The sequence below is a fragment of the Bubalus kerabau genome, chromosome 16 (assembly GCF_029407905.1).
Source record: "Bubalus kerabau isolate K-KA32 ecotype Philippines breed swamp buffalo chromosome 16, PCC_UOA_SB_1v2, whole genome shotgun sequence".
NCBI lineage: Eukaryota > Metazoa > Chordata > Mammalia > Artiodactyla > Bovidae > Bubalus > Bubalus kerabau.
Window position 1 is genome coordinate 39,560,506 of NC_073639.1, and position 21,537 is coordinate 39,582,042.

Below are 21,537 nucleotides of genomic sequence, written 5' to 3' on the forward strand. Positions count from 1 at the left end.
GATCGTGCATTGCAGGAGAGTCTTTACCATCTGAGCCACCAGGGAAGCCTACTATTAAGAGACATTTCTAAGTATAAAGACGGGTCAACTTAAAAAGTATCAGCAGATACATGCTTGACTTTATCTTATAATCTATAGAAATACATTAGAATATGTAATGAATCCATATACCTTTTCCAAAGGAATACCCAAGATAGAAGTAGCAATAAAGTTATAAATGACAGTCATCAATCAGATGAAATAAATTAGATGAAGCTTTTCTCTCTCGAAGAGATGGGGACTGGGCAAGTGGTCAGGAAGGAAATACAATGTGCTTTTAACTTTGCATGAAAAATAATGTTTAGACTTATATGTGTGTATTTAAAAGAATAAAAAACAAATTGATAGCAGTAGTTATCAACATGAGAGAAGTAGAACTGGTAAGCAGAGCAGACTGGACAGCTTTAAGCTGAGATCTAATCTTTTTTACATAATTCTATATATTTTACATAATCTATTCTATATTATTCTATATAATTTTTAAAGAATATTATAACTAGAAGAATAAAAGTTTTAGTTAATCTACAAAGAAAGATTAGGCTATATTTAGGTGAACAGTGTTAATAATACTCTAATAAAAGCAGATGTTTAAATGTTGGAGATTAATAAAATTCAATTGTGACTTCAACCTTTCAATTTTGGACTGGGTTCTTGTTCTTCCATTTTCTCGTGTTTTATCATCTTCTTTCTTGGGTGGAATTATTGTTGGCTCCAAACCAAACAATTCTTGAAGATGTCCATAAAGATCCGAACGATTATAGACATGAAATTCAAAGTCATTGACTGTGATGTATAATCTAGTTTCTGCTTTTGGATCTAAAGATATCAATTACAAAAAAAAAAAGTTTTTAGTCAACTTTTTAAAAACTTTAGTTAAAGTTTTAAGTCAAATCCTTTTCCAAAGCTAAAGTAACTCAAATGATTTATTTTAAAATAGAATTCTACGATAAAAGGGAATTACATTTTTAAAGTAATAAAACATCGACAAAGAAAAAAAGCTGATGTCACTATAGTATTTCAGCTTGGCATTTCAAAACAACCTGAATTTCTACATCCCAGTTGTATAACAACAAAAAGATTTTATGCCAAGAAGAGCACAATGCCATTTACAGAGTAAAACTTTACCCCAATATAGCCATAAGTGTATACTAAAATATACATAGTAAAATGTTCAAGTTATAATGCATTAAAATATCACACTAGTATTTGAACTTATGCATCATAGAAACTATGACTTTATAAATAATAGTTTGTTTTTAAAAACTACACAATGCTAAAACAAAGATTTCATGAATTGTAGGTGCAAATATTAATAATAATCTCAAATAAAAGATGTAACTGTATTAAAAGAGTCAAGCAAGACAAAATAATAATAGTTTAGCCATTACACAAAGTCAAGGACCTTTAGTTCTTCCTCAGGGGCTACAGATAATATTCTGAGCCATGTCCTCTGAACTCTTCTGCAGATACTGAAATCCCTGTAAGGGGGAAGAAGTTAATTGTATGCTGTCCACTAGTACATAAACCACAGACCAGCTGGAACCAGAAGGGTGATGACGCTGACTCCCCATTACCCCACCACCAACCAATGAGAAGAATGTCTGTGAGCTGATCACGCCCCGCCCTTTGAACACTATAAGACTCTCTCCAAGGTGGGACACACAGTCTTGAGGGCAGTAGCCCCTCTAGCCTGGCAAAGCAATGAAATTCTCTCTCTCGACTTCATCCAAAACTCTGACTCCGAGATTTAATCCAGCACCAGTGTACACAGGCCAAATTTCAGCAACACACATACACAGGTTCTTTGGGGAAAAAAAAAAGTTGAGAAAATCAACACTAGATTCTCCAGGAACTAGAAAAAGACAGTAAATAAACAGTAAAAAGGATGTAAATTCCTGTAACACTGTTTACAAATGTTATGATCTAAGGCAGTACATTAACCACCCTTAGCCTCATTGCCTCATTCTCTCTATAAAATGAGAATACCTCTACCTACCTGTAAGATGGTTATACCATAAATACTAGTTTCCTTGCTTTAGCAGGTCAAATTCTTACTAATTATACTGACTTATAACAAATTTTCTTCTTTTTAAATAATCTTTCATTTCATAGTGTGATATAATAAAAACAGCTCATCTCTATTGAACAGTTGCTATGTTCTAGGTACTGTTCTAGGCGCTTTACTCATAGAATTTCATTTAATCCTCACAACAAACCTTAGCAGTCAGAGCCCAAGATTATATAACTCAGAGGAAGACTAAAATCCAGGTCTCCAAATACTGGTTCTTAAACACAAAATAAAATTACTTAATAATAATTTTATCAATAAATATAATGGCTATTTCAAAAGCAAAAGTGTTATTAATCCCTGAAAACAAAAATGTGTCAAAAGGGTCCAGTTATTTCTTTGCATTTTACAAAAAACTGATCAATAGTCATACCTTAAACACAGTATTTAATTGTTAAATTCTGGTAACACTAGATTTCTCACTGACATTTATCTCTCCTGGAAATTTTAAAAGCAATTTTTAGGTTTCATTCATTCTGATGACACTTGGAGTCAAACAGAAAATTTTAATTAATACATAATTTAAGAAAGGTATAATCAACTGGCTCTTTTAAATCTCTCTACATTAATAATGTTCTACACTTGAAGGCAGAATCTTCTTCTCATACTTCTTGTCATCTAACATTCATATAATGAGCTTCCCAAATTCATTTGTTAATAAAGTGTTCATTGTTATTCAGTCACTAAGGTGTGTCTGACTCTTTACGACCCCAAGGACTGTTGCATGCCAGGCTCCTCTGTCCTCCACTATCTCCCACAATTTGCTCAAACTCATGTCCATTGAGTCAGAGATGCTATCTAACCATCTTATCCTCTGTCGCCCCCTTCTCTTCCTGCCCTCAATCTTTCCCAGCATCAGGGTCTTTTCCAATGAGTGGGCTGTTCGCATCAGAGCTTCAGTTTTAGCATCAGTCTGATGAATATTCAGGGTTAATTTCCTTTAGGATTGACCAGTTTGATCTCCTTACTGTCCAAGGGACTCTCAAGAGTCTTTCCAGTACCATAGTGCGAAAGCATCAATTCTTTGGCACTCAAACTTCTCTACGGTCCAACTCTCACATCTGTATACGGTTACTGGAAAAATCATGGCTTTGACTGTCTGGACCTTTCTTGGCAAAGTGATGTCTCTGCTTTTTAATACACTGTCTAGGTTTGTCATAGCTTTCCTTTCAAGGAGTAAGCATCGCCCAATAGATATAAGTACAGACGTAAAAGGCTCTTAACAAGCAGTTAATTTATGAAGGAAAAAAGTAAATAAATGTTGTAGAACAGTGTAAGTCTCCTGAACAAATAGCTAATTGAGACTTATTCTCCAAAGGGAAATCAGGAAAAAGGCACTATTTAATTATGCAACTGGGACACATGTTATTTGTAGTAAAAAATCTAAGTGCTACCAAGGCCTTGTAATATACTCAGAATCAAGTCTATTGACCTTTCAAAAATTGTTCAGGGATTTTTATTTCCTTCATGTATTTAACAAACAAGATTTAGATGCTACAAATTTAACAGTACTAGATTATATCAGGCTAAAACTTCTAAGCAACAAAATAATAGGGACATACTTTACCATCACCTTTTCACTCCTTAATAATCTAAGAATTCCTCTGGATAAGAAGGATGCATGTCTAGCTAGTCAGACTAGTATGAATTTAAATACTATATCACCATATATTAAGAGGTAACTGGTCCTGCTATTTGTTTCCCAAAAGAATCCCTTAAAATTAAGTATCCTCAAAATAAAGACTTTTGACTGAAATTCTCATTAAATGGTCTTTAGTCAACAACCATCTATAACAGGATCACTAGTTCATGACTTAGGAAATATTTTACAACAAATTCTATGGTAAACAAATTAGATGTATTATTTTTTTCTCTTTTGTAAAGAGTTACACTGGACAAGTAACAACTTTAAAACTGCTCCTGGCTTAAATTATCTCAACCAAGCTCTATGGCATAGTAGTTTTGCACTGGACACTCTTCTTTTCTCCTAATAGAGGAGTTCTAAAACTTCCTAATGAAAATCTTGACCCTACTCACAGAAGGGACCTGTCTCCTTAGATGGCTAGTGGCCATATATCTACTCAGACACATGCCCCAGTTAGGCTTTTAAATTTGTCACAAAGAAACATCAATTATCTCTATTTCCTCTTGATTAACTATCAACACACATGGATCTGCCCTTAATAAGCAAGAAATAATAACCAGACTGTAAGGTCATATTATTGAATATAGCCTACTATTTTAACCCATATTCTACAATATTGTACAACTTTTATCAAAAGCTTACTTTTGGCCTATTCACTCCTCCATACACTATATTCTAAATGATGCCCGTTAATCATGCCAGACTAATCATGTACTTAGACCAAACTGATTATTCCTGCACTGCTATTTGGCATTGTGTCTTTACCTTTGAAGGATGTGACTATGAGCACATTGTTAAGAATGTCATCCTTTACAACAGAGAATATATATATATATATATTTTTTTTAATTTTATTTTATCTTTAAACTTTACATAATTGTATTAGTTTTGCCAAATATCAAAATGAATCTGCCACAGGTATACATGTACAACAGAGAATATATTTTAAAAGCATATGGAAGAGAAACTTCTTTGGCCATTCATCAAAGTTGTGCTCTTCATGAGCACATACATGTAAATTTTCAAATGTAGGTAAAACTATGAGCAAATAATTAGAATTATAAAAGTATAACCGGTAAAGCCTACCAACTTTTAACATTACTGTAAAATGGAGGTTTGAAATCTTTTTTCTACTGCAAACTGCTGGCATAAAAAAACAAGAAAGAACAATTTAGACTAAATGTTCTTCAGTATTAAGAAGAACATAAAATATCCAAAAATCATGATAATGTTTCTGCTCTACATTAAGGACAATTACAAAGAGGGCAGAAACAGAGATTTATGTTAGCATTAAGAGTGACAAAAAGAATCCGAGACATAAAGAAATGACAGGGGAGAGCCAGTCATGAAAGAACCAATATTAGAGCAATTTATATTAGACTGCATTTATGCATCTTAAGTAGTGATTACATTTTGCTATATTCTTTGAAATGAGCTAAGTTCATGTCACTCCCCTGCCCCAAAACCTTTCATGGCAGTGGCTTCCCAGTGTTCAACATCCTCCATTACATAGCTTCCATCTTATCCCCTATTATTCCTTTACCTTATATTTACCACCATATGGCATTGTTAATTCCTGCTAACTGTTACTGCTAAGTCACTTCAGTCGTGTCTGACTCTGTGCAACCCCACAGACGGCAGCCCACCAGGCTCCCCCGTCCCTGGGATTCTCCAGGCAAGAATACTGGAGTGGGTTGCCATTTCCTTCTCCAATGCATGAAAGTGAAAGTGAAGTCGCTCAGTCGTGTCCGACTCTAGTGACCCCATGGACTGCAGCCCACCAGGCTCCTCCATCCATGGGATTTTCCAGGCAAGAGTACTGGAGTGGGGTGCCATTGCACACACCTGTTTTCCAACCTCAATGCCATTGGTCAAACCAGTTATTCCATCTGAGCTACCCTCCCTTCCACTCCACCTATACCTGACACAATCCTATATTCACTGTCATCACCAAGCATGCTACTTAAGAGATGGAACTTTCACAACAGCTTTACCATTCTGTGCGTGTCTGCATGCGTGCTAAGTCACTTCAGATGTGTCCGACTCTTTGGGACCCTATGGACTGTAGCCTGCCAATCTCCTCTGTCCAAGGGATTCTCCAGGCAAGAATACTGGAGTGAGCTGCCATTTCCTCCTCCAGGGAATTTTCCCAACCCAAGATTGAACCCAGGTCTCTTACATCTGCAGCACTGGCAAGCAGGTTCTTTACCACTAGCGCCACCTGGGAAGCCCTCTACCATTCTGCCTCTTTGACAAATAGAACTTTAAACACCATGAATTTGCTGGGACCACATCAAGTGGTCCATATCAAAACTGGTAATTCTAAGGATGGTTCACTGTTTTTCCTCAACACACACTCATTGTTCCCTTTTTTCTTTAATTACAATTGTTTGTATGCATTTATTCCCTCAAATAGATTTAGATAATACTCTTTGATTTTTTATTCCCCCTCCAGATTAGCACAATGATCACAGTAGAGTGAATGTAAAATAAGTATCTGTTAAATTAAGATTTTCATTCAAAGTTAACTCTTTCTTAAAGAACTTGGGTCAGTTATTCTTGACCCTCATTCAAGAATTTTGGTGAACAGCAAACCACTTTAAGGAGACGTTAACATTTCATGATAAACTGAAGTAATTATTTTCTTCAAAACAAAAGACTATAAACAATTTAAGACGGTATCCCCCATATCAATGAAAATTCTCAAGTGGGCAATCCCAGTAGGCCTAATTTACAACCTGCAGTTACCTCTGGATACTGCAAATGCCTTCATTCCTCCCATAAGCTGTGATAAGTGTTTATTTATACATAAGAATCTTCAAGAACCCCCTTGGGCCACATTTGACAAGGTTATTTAATAAATACAAGGGACACTAGACTGGAAGTTAGCAGACCTGGGTTTTTGCCCTGATTTTAACAGCTATAATCACAGGAATTTATGATTTTTCCATCTGCAAAATGAGGGGGCTTTGAGGACATTAGCTGTTTCCAAATTGATGATGGATTTTGAGAAAAATCGGTTGTTTTCTGTGTTCCTTGGAATTCTGGAGTCAAAAGCATTGGGTGGGGTGGTGTTAGGTCAAATGGGCCTCCTCAACCCACCATTTCCCTACAGCTTTATCAGTTCACATTATCATTTTAAAACACCAAGGGGGGAAAAAATCTGGAATAAAACTTCTAATGCAAATATAAAATAGGGTGGGTTTGTTTGTTTTACTACAAACGAGCTATATAAATGAAGAGAACTTTTGTTTTGGCTCCACTGTAAACTTGCTTTCAAAATTTATGTTAACTAACATGTAAAAAGAAAAAAGATTAAATCAAAACAGCAAGACCTTACCACACAGACTGCAAGATTAACAGAAGCATGACATGCTGAGGAAAAATACTCTGCTAAAGAAATCTATCTCTAAGGCACAAGCTAGATGCACTTTTCAAACTAAATCAAGGGTAGAAATACTGGGCATGCCCAAAATTAAGTGAATGTGTTAGAAACTAGAACTAAACTCAAAAGAACCTGGCTCTCAGGAATGAGCTTTAACCACCTCTAAAGTTTAAGATATCTTTAAGTACCACCTTTAAGACTTACAGTCAAATTTAAAAAAGAATCAAGAATAATCTCTCCACAATACCTAAGCAATGTAGGAAAGTGCTTTCATATTAATAAAAAGTCAAAACTTAAAAACAAAAGATTCCCAATGCACTAACATATTACCTAAAGGACATTTTATTCTCCTGTGAGAATGCTTAAAGTAACTACTAAGAAATGAGGTAAAAAGGTTGGTTTAACAACCAAAATTCCAAAATCATAAACTGAAGACAGGTAATAACACAGAGCCATTCTCAATCACAGATGAGAGACTGCAAAAAGCCTATTCCAAAGGTCCACAGAACACTTTTATCATAAGAAGTCACTGAGCTTCTGTTCAAAACTATCTAATATACAACTCTAATTTTTAGAAAACTTTTTCCAGAAATGAAATTTGCCCATTATTCTTTCTAATAATTCAGGTTTCATTAACTCTGCAGATGTCAAATTCTAACCCATTAATGCCAACATTTTCAAGGTAGAGTACATTATGTATTATATAGGAGGGATGAAAGATATGTGGGAGCAAGGCAATGATAGTTTAAAAAAAAAAAAGACTAAACAACAGTGAAACAATAGGGAAATCTAAAAATAATTTAGGGTAGCTCAAACTTTTGCTAAGTTTTAAAACTTTCAGAACTTTAAATCTATTTTCCCATAGAAAAAACAGTATACATCATGATGAGATTCTTAGGGGAGCTCACACACACACAACCCAACACTTAGTTGTAAAGTTCCAAAATTATACAGAACCAACCACCATTTCAGAATCTCACTGGGGAGCCTGAAACGCAGGTCCTCATACCTAAGAAAAGGTGGAGGGGTTTCATTCCCTTTTGACCCTACACTCCCAGGTGGCACTTAAATTCTCCTTAAAAGTAGTTATCAAAAAGTATGGTCCAGGGACCTCTGGGGGGAGCCTGAGACCCTTTCTTGGGGAACACAAAGTCAAAATTATTTTGATAATATTATTATACTAAGATATTTGACTTTTTAAGAGTCATTTTCAAATGAGTGGACAATGGGGTTTTTTAAAGGCTATAAGAATTATATGAATATGAAAGCAGAGGTGAGAATTCAATTACCTTCCATTAGGACAAACATTTAAAATATTTGCAAAATTTAAAACGATGTCAGTCTTCTCACTATATTTTTGATTTGGAAAAATTATTCTTCATAAAGTGCTATTTAACATGTAATGCAGCTAAGTCGCTTCAGTCGTGTCTGACTCTGTGCGACCCCGTAGACGGCAGCCTACCAGGCTCCTGCGTCCATAGGATTCTCCAGGCAAGAGTACTGGAGTGGGTTGCCATTGTCTTCTCCATTAACATGTAATGGATTTATTATAAATATTTTTAATGATTAACATGTTTCTATAATGACCAGGCTTAATTTTGAATGCAGCAAATATTAAACAGATACAACTTAATAAATAAAACCTTTTTGGAATCCTCAATTATTTATAATGTAACAAATCCTGAGATCAAACATGTTTGCGAATTACTATTCTAGAAAGTAAAGACAAGGTTTCCTCTCCTTGAGGCCACTGGTGTGGTTAATGTAGAGAAGAAAAGTTACAGGCACAGACAGGGGCACCTAGAGTTGTGAAATGAACAGGTGAACAGAATATACTGAGATAAAATTCTGATGATAAAAAGCAGAAACAGTAGAGTCTAGAGTATGCATTTCCTCTTTCCTACACATTCTTACCATAGTAGATAAATGCGAATTAGTAGCAATGTTACGTAAAAGTATGAATAAAGCAAAGAAGCTAAAAAGATAAGTATCTTAGTAGAGTGATCAAAGAGTGCTAGGAAAGCCACTTTAACCACAGTATGGGATTAAGTCCACAGAGGTAATAGGAGGTAAGACTAGAAATGTGGGTAAAGGTCATACTGAGAATAACCCTAAATAAACAATAGACTAAGGAAACTAAATTCAACCATGCAGAGGAAAGCTGCTGCAGGATTTTCAGCTAAGGAATGTTAAAATCACTTCTGTAAACTCCAAAGCTTTTAAAAATATTTTTATCTATTACAAATTGTGAAACATTTCAACATCTACAAATGAAAATTCTGATTATATTACTGAAGATTTCAAATACATGAAAAAATGAAACCATGTTGCTTACCATGTTGCTTCTGCTTTGGATTATACATTTTCCACCACCGAAAAATTATAAATCCATCTTGAATTCTAAGCAAGATAAATTACAAAAGTGAAAGCTTAAACAACAATTTATTTAACTCATTTCTTAGTTATCATAAAAAGCAGGAAACTGATAATAGGGAAATACAGAAAACTGGACACTAGCATACTTAGACGTTTCATACTCTTCCAATTAAGAAAGGAAAAGATCTGCAAAAGCTCTTAGATTCTTCTGTTTAGGTAAACTGTAATACCAAATAACATTTAGTAGGAAAATAAAGTGTTAACAGAAAAAACTTTTTCTTTTTCAAGTGATATTTTTTAAATGAAAATTATATAAACTAAAAGTCAAATCTTGAAAGGGAGATATTAGCACACAAAAGGAAAACTTTTAAAGATTTTCTTTCATTTCTATAATGACATATCACTACATCTCCCCAAAGGGTAGAATTATAGCCTAACTTTTACTTTTAACTTGGAGATAGTTTTAGACTCTTAAAGAAGTTACCTCTACTATTGTAAGTGAGGTATGAGTGCTGCTAAACTCTAGCACTTCTCAACTAATTTAGTGTCTCCAAGTTTTATCCAAGTAACAAATTTTAAGAAAATCACATGAATGGAGTAAGCTTTTTTTCAAGGCTTACAGAAGACAGACTATATCAAATATATGAATTATCATTTTTCATTATATTCAATTTTCATCTCTTTCATTAGGTAAAACTAGAAATGCTATTAAGGTTAAATTATTCTAAAAATTCACTATATATAAAAAGGGGATAATGGATAAGAGATATCAACACTCCTGATCCTTGCTTATATAATAAATGACCACAATGAATTCTACAACAAAAATGCTCAAGTAATCTAATGCTCAATTTTTAAAACTAGGGATGATATGAGATTGTCCATTTCTATAAGCTGCTATTCAAATATGATTTTTTTGGCCAATGTGAACCTTAGCTAAATTAATCCATGGATAGAAACATTAAAAAAAAAAAAAATCAATTCACCAGGTATGAACCACTGAAAAAAATGATTGCTGATTTATGGTTTTATTTGAAAATCCAACATTGTTCCTATGAAAAAGCAAGCCATATTCAATTCAGTATTATAATTTAAAAAGTTTATAAAATTTCAGATTTAAGATGGACATTTATTTTTACCTAATAGACATGTCTTCTGTAATATAATAGATTTCACGAACCATGACTTTTCCAGAAAGAACAGAGAAAGAAAATGAACCTGTTGTAGGAAAAAAAAAAACAAACCAACAGCAATTACTGTAATTGCTTTGAAAAACAGTAGAGCCCTAAAAGCTTTAAATAATCTTCACATTCAATTTATTCAATAATTAAATGTTCTTTTCCTACTTCTTTCCTGATATCCTTACAGCCTTATTAATCTTGTCATTTTCCCCTCAAATATAAGAAAAAGTGCCATAGATATCATTACTATGAACTGAGTTACTAAATAATTATATGAGGACGTTAGTTTAACAGCTACTTCTATGAATAATTCTCTTGATTAGGCACAGTCATTAAATGAACCCAAAGCAGTTCACCATTTTTCTCCATTAATTTCGGTGACTCCAGGAACCAGTCATCACCTCAAATTAATGAAAGACTACTTATGTTTGAGAGAACTTTTATTTATGACCAGTAAGAGGTACTCTAAGGAAGAGCAGAAATATTCTATTGGGTGATCCCTCACCTCTTTTTCCCAGTGGTTCAGGATTTTTCCAAAGAATATGACTTCCTAATATACCCTCCTATCTACTTGCAAACTTCCCATTTATAAGTAGGTTAAATTAATAACAAAAGCTACAAAATGAAGTACACAAGATGAATCCACTTCGTTATAGATTTTTTAGGTATCAGTTTTTTTAAAAAAAGCAAAACTTCATCAAGCATTAGAAATTTTCTTTGGATGGTAGAATGTTGAGAAATATCCAGTTCCATTTTTTATATGCGTCCAGATATCTCAAATTATTTTAATGAGGATCTCTTGTAATCCAAAAAAGTCAAAAGGCTACTACAGAAACCCTTTGAGAAATAAGAACGAGGTAAAGGACATAACCAAATCGTAGTTCAACTCTAGTTGGGGTACTATATTAGAGAAATTTCAGGTAGATTAGTTTAACTTTCGTGAAACAAAAGTAAATTTCTAAAGCTATTGCGTGTTTACAAAATAAACTTACAATTTCCAGATTACACAGAAGAAAAAAAAATTACTCAGACTTACCAATATGAATATAGCCATGCTTGTATAACCTGTTAAGAACCAGTGTTAAAATAAGGCCAACATTCCGAGAATTATAATATGTGAGATAAATAATCCATCCACAAGACAAAATAGTAGCTGTTGGAAGAAAAGAATGCAAAAAAAGGATCTCACTATATATTTCCTTTTGATCACCTTAACATTTTAATAAAAATTTGTTAGTAAAAGATCATTTATCATGTTCAGAAACGAGAAGATTTTCTTCCAAACGGTAACATGTCCTCTTATAATTTAATACCTGAATTTTTAAAACCAGAGGTTGATTCTACTTTGCCCACCTTTCAAATTCATTCTCTTTAGTCATTCACCAGAAAAATAGAGATTTCAATCAGATCAAGTAAAACAATGTTTCAAGTAAAACTACTTTCCTTTTTTTCTGTTTCATTTTACACTACTTTGTACAGTTTTATTTATTAAACATACACAAAGTGTTCTGGGAAGAGAAAGCCCGTATTTCTAAATATTCTGGAAAAAAAAAAAAATCTACCTTTATTAGACTCAGAGTTCATTCCTAAGCTATTTCCTAAAGGCTACAGTCACTTACCAAGAAAACTGATGATTTTTTTACATCGGAGAAAAGTCACTTTAAAAAAAAATCAACAGTCTCTGCTTTTAAAATACTGTTGGAAAGAAGTGAGAAATTTAACCTACTTAAAGGCATATCATGGCATCTGGTCCCATCACTTCATGGGAAATAGATGGGGAAACAGTGGAAACAGTGTCAGACTTTATTTTTCTGGGCTCCAAAATCACTACAGATGGTGACTGCAGCCATGAAATTAAAAGACGCTTACTCCTTGGAAGGAAAGTTATGACCAACCTAGATAGCATATTCAAAAGCAGAGACATTACTTTGCAAACAAAGGTTCATCTAGTCAAGGCTATGGTTTTTCTTGTGGTCACGTATGGATGTGAGAGTTGGACTGTGAAGAAGGCTGAGCGCCGAAGAATTGATGCTTTTGAACTGTGGTGTTGGAGAAGACTCTTGAGAGTCCCTTGGACTGCAAGGAGATCCAACCAGTCCATTCTGAAGGAGATCAGCCCTGGGATTTCTTTGGAAGGAATGATGCTAAAGCTGAAACTCCAGTACTTTGGCCATCTCATGCGAAGAGTTGACTCATTGGAAAAGACTCTGATGCTGGGAGGGACTGGGGGCAGGAGAAGGGGATGACAGAGGATGAGATGGCTGGATGGCATCACTGACTCGATGGACGTGAGTCTGGGTGAACTCCGGGAGTTGGTGATGGACAGGGAGGCCTGGCGTGCTGCGATTCATGGGGTCGCAAAGAGTCGGACACGACTGAGTGACTGAACTGAAAGGCCTATCTATATTGAGTAGGCCACCAAATATTAATACTATTATGTTGCAATTGGTAAGACAATAATTTACTTTTAAAGAACACCATTAAATACACTTCAATACATGGTATTCTATATTTGACCATTTTTCATGAAAAGTTTATAGTCACTAATAAAATCTGTAATATTCCTCCCAAAACACCTAGCTCCTTAATTCATAAATGACAAAATACAAGAATGTATTTTTTGATAAATTTTCTTTTACTTATGCATTTGAAAAATATAACTATTTTCTAGATTAAGACAAAGTAATATAAAGCAATTTAATATATGTAACCTTTTAGCAACACTGCATTAAGTTTGTACTTTTAAAAAATTATGTTAACATACCTAAAACAAAGCAGTCACTGAGAGTCAAAATACATCATTAATTACTTATGGTAGCTTAGACTGATGTTAATAGCTTTGAGGTAGCAAGTGCTATGATTTGTCCATAAAAATTATTTCTAGAACAATTCTTTTGAACAATTATTTTGATGATACAATATTATTTTAAACTTACAGTCATCCTGTATTAATTTTTACCGTGAATCACTGTGTGAACAGCAAGTTGCTATGGGCTCTTCAGAAAGGCAAAGGTATTTGCTGAGAAAGCATGCTCTCATCTCAGAAAGTAGACCCCCTGGGAGCTGTGGCCCTTTCAGTGTATCATGTCCCTCCCCTCTCCATGCCCTTCCATATTGTAAGACCATTAGTAAAATAAAGAGATTAAACAGCCCCTCATTGTTTTCCTGGTTGTTGTTATTATTTTCACCTGAAAGAAAGGAGCTGTATACCATGCATAAAAAAACCCAGAAATTCTAAATGATAGGAAAGGGGGCACACAGGATGTAAGAAAGATGTCTGCCTTTAATTAAACTAAAAGATAATTTTCAATGCTGTTTTTATGAAATTACATTTCATATTATTGTTTTGCACTTCATTTTACTTTTAAGTTTTCATTATGATAATTTAGAATAGTTCATGTTCATCAATCAGGGGAGAAAAAACAAAGTTTAAATGGTAAGCCAATCCTACCTACAAACCATAAATCATCATAATTCCCTTTATATACACTTCTCTTCTATTGTAACCCTATCACACAGCATCATGAAAGAAGCACAAGCCTACACTCAAGAAAAAGAACAGTTGTGTAACCTGTGTAAGTTATTTAATTTTTATGGGTCTCATTTCCCCAATAGGTTAATAGGAAAATATCAGCTACCTTCATAAGTCTGCTGTGAACATTACTGAGATAACATACACAAAATGCCTGTGGCACAAGGTACACAGATGTTTAATAAATATTTCCATTACCTCCCTTTCCTCTCTCACTCCATCTTACCCTTTCTATTTTCCTCTCTGCACTTTTCTAATTCCTATGCTAAAATTCAAATCAAATAGCGTTCTTCCATGAAACATCCTGGACAGTAACAACCTACAGTAATTGCTCCCTTCCTCAGTACTTGATGTATTTCTCCTTATCTGTTCATATTCATTCACTCACTCATACGTCTTCCCTCTCTCTGCAATTCAATTATATACTGCTTTGTATTATTTGTGTACACCTAGAAAAGTTCTGGAAGACAAAAAAAATCATTACTGGAAAATTCCACTGTCAGGTACATAAGGAGTGAGGAAAGAGATAACATTTAATTAGGCAAAAACATTTACCATGAGGATTTACCACTTTATAATAAAACAAAAGTGTTTGCGTGTATGTTGGGACGGGAAATGGAAGAGCTGATCTGAAACAGTAAAGAAAAGCTAGGTCTCTTATCATCCCACTTCCCCTAACACAGACAAGGAAGCAGCCTAAGGAAAACAGCCCTCAAGAGCAGTTTCCAGAGCAAATATTCATAGAAACAGAGATTAAAATACTTGTCTCCAAAAACACAAACAAATGGTATTGTAAGCACTCTAACCTCAGTGAACTACTGTTTAAAATCTGGCAGCTGTTAATCCATACACAAAATAAAGTACAAGAAAATATATTCTACTTACCAACAAGGAGCCAAACAACGTTGGAATTGTGTTCTGTAAGAAAATCTTCTAGTTGAGTGATACTAGGAACAATACTCTCATTCTTTCTTTGATCCATTACTAAAATTTTTCCAGAATAGCATCTAAAGGCCTGAAAGAGATCAAAAGTTAAATTCAGAATTTAACCTATGTAAGGGGAAGAAAGGTGAATTTAATAAATGTGAAAGTTTACTAAATCATATTCTGCTTTCTTCAAAGAGAGGAATGTAAAACTATAACAAACAGTAATAACAAAGATGTCCACATTTCTACATAAAATATAAAACAATGTATCATATTTTTAAAGTCCTGATTCACCAATCTAAGTATGAATAGAGATCCAAGTTCAATTACTAAACTCTGGCTCAAAATAAGAGGGACATAATTAGTCTTCAGATCAGATCAGATCAGTCACTCAGTCGTGTCCGACTCTTTGCGACCCCATGAATCGCAGCACGCCAGGCCTCCCTGTCTATCACCAACTCCCAATATTTATTCTCAACAATCAGGAAATATCAGTCATCAATATTAGACAAATTCATCTAGACTTGTACCCAAAACTACCACTTAATTATAATGTATTTATATATTAAGCTTTAGTAATCCTTCTTAACCTCTATCAGCTGTGTATTCCCATTATTCCATGAAGAAACAATCTTCCTAGTTTAAATTCATTCTAGATAGAATTTGGACACTAAGCAGATCTCCTGCTATCAGATGCTCAGGATAAAATATAATACACGTCAAATTGTGACCAGATGTGCAAATGTATTTATGTGTGTGTAACTGAGTATGTGTATGTATGTGTATGTGTATATGTGCGTGTATGTGTGTATATATGTATATGGACTGAGAATCAGCAAAAAGGAATGCAAGTTCTTCTTTTTATGATCTAAGAAACAGAAAATTATCCCTCTGACAGTACAGTATTAACATGACTAACCCAACCCATCTATAACAAAATTACCTTGTGATAAATCAGGAAAAGGAGGAGAAAAGTTAGACAAAGAAAGCTACACAGTTAATAAATCCTTTATGATCAAAGAGCATACATGACTTTTATGGAGAGTCAGAAAAACAGATTTTAAAATAGAAAGATATGTGAGGACAACTTTCTAGTTGAAATTCCATACAGTTAGCTTATCACCTTCTCAAAATGTTTTTCTGTTTACTCACCACAATCCTATCTTCACAGGTCACAAAACAAGTTTAAAAACTGGATGAGACAACATTGCAATATACTGTCTACAAGAGGATTACATTTCATATGTCTGCATTGCTGAAAACACTATAATTTAGAGGCAAATTAAAAATTTATTTTAAAAAAATGAGTTCAATAACAAAAGGTTTATTATTAAAAGTATATGAAAACCTAGGGCAAAATTGCTAGAGCAACTTTAATGTTTTCATTTTTCAGTAAACTTTTTTTCCTATGGTTTAGAAAGTAAGTAAGAAATGTTCATGTATTGAAAACATTGGTGGTAGTAAAAGGCATGCCGTGCTGTGCTTAGTCACTCAGTTGTTCCAGCTCTTGCGACCCCATGGATTGTGCCCGCCAGGCTCCTCTGTCCAAGGGGATTCTCCAGGCAAGAAAACTGGAGTGGGCTGCCATACCCTCATCCAGGGAGTGGAAGGCAAGGGCATGGGGTGGTGGAAATGACTGAAGAGGGTCAAAGGATACAGACTTTCAGTTATAAGATAAATAAGTTCTGGGAATGTAAAAACAGCATGGTGACTGTAGTTAACAATAGTGCAGTGCATATTGAAAGCTGCTAAGAAAATATGTTTTAAACGTTCATATCATGAGAACAATGTGTACTTATTCGAGATGATGGATGTTATCTAAACATATTGTGGTTATCATTTTGCAATATATACATATATCAATCATTATGTGGTACACCTTGAAGTAATACCGTGTTATATGTCAATTATATTTAAATAAAACTGAGGTGAAATGCTACATTTTACAATACTTTGAAAAAAATCTATGAACTAGTAGCAAAATTAGGAGGCTAATTTTTACAACATGAGCTTTCTCTTTCTTATCTTTTGAGACTAAAAAAAGTAAAAATTTTAAAAGGGAGAAAACACTTTGAGAAGGCCTACAATCTAAACCAAATATTCATATATTATATAATGGTTTACATATTATAAAATAACGTCTGAACCTATCTCAAACTTATTTTTCCATTTTAGACATGTATCGCCAGCACACTACTGAGTTGATGAAAAGAACACCTAGTGACTCCTAGCGGTTACTCCATGAGGGATATACCCTGGCATTCAGATCTCCATATAAAAGGGGAAGTGATCTCTCTGCCAAAAGGATCCACAGTCTTCTTGCAAAATCACTTGGACCACCCATCACTTTAAGAACTGTCAAGACAGAAAGCTGCAGTATCACAGTTTTACCAACATTTGTCCAATTACTAGTTAATGCAAAATCATTAACAGAAATCAACAGACAAAGGCTGCTATACTGTTGTTAACAGTAGTTAAAAGAATATATTTTGAGCAAGTATAGAAGTAAAGGCTAAGCCTTAACAAAGGCCCTAAAATAAAGGAGACATTCTGGCCTAAGGGAAGTGTCTAAAAACAACACTGGACACAGAAAACCCAGACTGAACTGGGGCTATACACTTTGCCACATTGCTTAAGTGCCACACAGACAATCCCTTAAAGAAGATGAAGTGGAGATTGATTTAAGAACCTACTGCATAATCTTCACTGAGTAAATGATGGAATAAAAAACAACCTGGTTGTTTCCTCTTTCCTACCTAAACAGTTTATGCTAAAAGCCACAAGGTGAAGTCAGTCTCTCCCATCAGGAAGCTTCCATAAGCCTCTTACCCATTTCCATCAGAGGGCAGACAGACTGAAAACCACAATCACAGGAAACTAACCAATCTGATCACATGGACCACAGCCTTGTCGAACTCAATGAAACTATGAGCCATGCAATGTAGGGTCACCCAAGACGGACGGGTCATGGTGGAGAGTTCTGACAAAACATGGTCCACTGGAGAAGGGAATGACAAACCACTTCAGTATTCCTGCCTTGAGAACCCCATGAACAGTATGAAAAGGCAAAAAGACAGGACACTGAAAGATGAACTCCACAGGTCGGTAGGTGTCCAATATGCTACTGGAGAACAGTGGAGAAATAACTCCAGACAGCATGAAGAGACAGAGCCAAAGCAAAAAAAAGACACCCAGTTGGGGAGGTGACTGGTGATGGAAGTAAAGTCCGACACTGTAAAGGGCAATATTGCATAGGAACCTGGAATGTTAGGTCTGTGAATCAAGGCAAATTGGAAGTGGTCAAACAGGAGATGATGAGTGAACATTGACATTTTATGTATCAGCAAACTAAAAACTAAAATTCAAATTGGTGAATTTAATTAGGATGACCATTATACCTACTACTGTTGGCAAGAATCCCTTAGAATAAATGGAGTAGCCATCCTAGTCAACAAAAGGGTCCAAAATGCAGTACCTGGATGCAATCTCAAAAATGACAAAATGATCTCTGTTCATTACCAAGGCAAACCATTCACTATCACAGTAATCCAAGTCTATGCCCAGACCAGCAATGCTGAAGAAGCTGAAGCTGAACAGTTCTATGAATACCTACTAGACCATCTAGAATTAACACCGAAAAAAGATGTCCTTTTCATTATAGGGGACTGGAATGCAAAAGTAGGGAGTCAAGAAATACATGGAGTAAGAGGCAAATTTGGCCTTGGAGTACAGAATGAAGCAGGGCAAAGGCAAATAGAGTTTTGCCAAGACAATGCACTTGTCATAGCAAACACCCTCTTCCAACAACACAAGAGAAGACTCTACACATGGAGGTCACCAGATGGTCAATACCAAAATCAGACTGATTATATTCTTTGAAACCACAGATGGATAAGCTCTATACAGTCAGCAAAAACAAGACTGGGAGCTGACTGTGGCTCAGATAATGTACTTCTTATTGCCAAATTCAGACCTAAATTGAAGAAAGTAGGGAAAACTACTAGATCATTCAGGTATGACCTAAATCAAATCCCTTATGATTATACAGTGGAAGTGATAAAAAGATCAAGGAATTAGATCTGATAGAGTGCCTGAAGAACTATGGATGGAGGTTTGTGACACTGTACAGGAGGCAGGGATCAAGACAATCCACAAGGAAAGGAAATGCAAAAAGGCAAAATAGTTGTCTGATGAGGCCTTAAAAAGTTGAGAAAAGAAAAGACACAAATGGCAAAGGAGAAAAGGAAAGATATATCTATTTGAATGCAAAGTTCCAAAGAATAGCAAGGAGAGATAAGAAAGCCTTCCTCAGTAATCAATGTAAAGAAACAGAGGAAAACAATAGAATGGGAAAGACTAGCGATCTCTTCAAGAAAATTAGAGTTACAAAGGGAACTTTTCATGCAAAGATGGGCACAATAAAGGACAGAAATGGTATGGACCTAACAGAAGCAGAAGATATTAAGAAGAGATGGCAAGAATACACAGAAGAACTGTACAAAAAAAGATCTTCATGACCCAGATAATCACAATGGTGTGATCACTGACCTAGAGCCAGACACCCTGGAATGCGAAGTCAAGTGGGCCTTAGGAAGCATCACTACAAACAAAGCTAGTGGAGGTGATGGAATTCCAGTGCAGCTATTTCAAATCCTAAAAGATGATGCTGTGAAAGCACTGCAATCAATATGTCAGCAAATTTGGAAAACTCAGTCGTGGCCACAGGACTGGAAAAGGTCAGTTTTCATTCTAATGGCAAAGAAAGGCAATGCCAAAGAATGCTCAAACTACTGCACAATTGCACTCATCTCACACACTAATAAAGTAATGCTCAAAATTCTCCAAGCCAGGCTTCAACAATATGTGAACCGTTAACTTCCATATGTTCAAGCTAGATTTAGAAAAGGAAGAGGAACCAGAGATCAAATTGCCAATATCCATTGGACCATCAAAAAAGCAAGAGTTCTAGAAAAACATCTACTTCTGCTTTATTGACTATGACTGTGACTATAAACCCTTTGATTGTGTGAACCACAACAAACTCTGGAATATTCTTAAAGAGAAGGGAATACCAGGCCACCTGACCTGCCTCTTGAGAAACCTGTATGCAGGTCAGGAAGCAACAGTTAGAACTGGACATGGAGTAACAGACTGGTTCCAAATAGGAAAAGGAGTAGATCAAGACTGTATATTGTCACCCTGCTTATTTAACTTATATGCAGAGTACATCATGAGAAATGCTGGACTGGATGAAGCACAAGCTGGAATCAGGATTGCCAGGAGAAATATCAATAACCTCAGACATGCAGATGACATCACCCTTATGGCAGAAAGTGAAGAACAGCTAAAGAGCTTCTTGATGAAAGTGAAAGAGGAGAGTGGAAAAGTTGGCTTAAAATTCAACATTGAGAAAACTAAGATCATGGCATCCAGTCCCACGACTTCATGGCAAATAGATGGGGAAACAATGGAAACAGTGACAGACATTTTTCTTGGGTTCCAAAATCACTGCACGTGGTGACTGTAGCCATGAAATTTAAAGATGCTTACTCCTTGGAGGAAAAGTTATGACCAACCTAGACAACATATTAAAAAGCAGACACATCACTTTGCCAACAAAGGTCTGTCTAGTCAAAGCTATGGTTTTTCCAGTAGTCATGTATGGATATGAGAGTTGGACTATAAAGAAAGCTGAGCACTGAAGTATTGATGCTTTTGAACTGTGGTGTTGGAGAAGACTCTTGAGAGTCCCTTGGACTGCAAGGAGATCCAACCAGTCCATCCTAAAGGAAATCAGTCCTGAATATTCATTGGAAGGACTGATGCTGAAGCTGAAATTCCAATACTTTGGCCACCTGATGCAAAGAACTGACTCATTTGAAAAGACCCTGATGCTGGGAAAGACGGAAGGCAGGAGGAGAAGGGGATGACAGAGGATGAGATGGTTGGATGGCATCACTGACTCAATGGACATGAGTTTGGGTAAACTCCAGGAGTTGGCAATGGACAGGGAGGCCTGGTGTGCTGCAGGCCATGGAGTCACAAAGAGTCAGACATGACTGAGTGATTGAACTGAAGTGAACTAGAGTAAGGCATATGTACTGGGGAGGAGAGGGACAGGAGTCTCAATGGCCAAAAGAAGAAAGTCAGAGCCAAATAAAACCTTAAATACTCTAAGTATCCATTTGTGTGTTGAAAAGGGTAGAGGGAAAGCAGCAGTATTTTAGGGTATCAAAGCCATAGCAGGATGAGGAGGAGTACTTCCCAGGTGCTGGAGCCTGGGTGGAAGGACAAGGGCATCCAAGGCAGGGGGAGAGGGCAGGAGCAGTCCAGCTCAGGTATTAGAGCCTGGGGAGGAAAGAAGGTCATTCAAACAGGGAGGCT

The 21,537-nt window shown here is 35.5% G+C and overlaps 1 protein-coding gene across 3 annotated transcripts in view; it reads right to left on the bottom strand.

Moving 5' to 3' along the window:
• BLTP1 (bridge-like lipid transfer protein family member 1) overlaps nucleotides 1-21,537 on the bottom strand; it is a 207,168-nt gene that overhangs the window by 173,177 nt on the left and 12,454 nt on the right. For all 3 annotated transcript variants that reach the window (XM_055550342.1, XM_055550341.1, XM_055550340.1), the window contains exons 3-7: nucleotides 15,112-15,241; nucleotides 11,731-11,847; nucleotides 10,653-10,731; nucleotides 9,473-9,537; nucleotides 669-855 (exon numbers count right to left, since the gene is read on the bottom strand). In XM_055550342.1, the coding sequence (XP_055406317.1) occupies nucleotides 669-855; nucleotides 9,473-9,537; nucleotides 10,653-10,731; nucleotides 11,731-11,847; nucleotides 15,112-15,208 (545 nt within the window). In that variant the 5' untranslated portion in view covers nucleotides 15,209-15,241. The remainder of the gene's footprint in view (nucleotides 1-668; nucleotides 856-9,472; nucleotides 9,538-10,652; nucleotides 10,732-11,730; nucleotides 11,848-15,111; nucleotides 15,242-21,537) is intronic.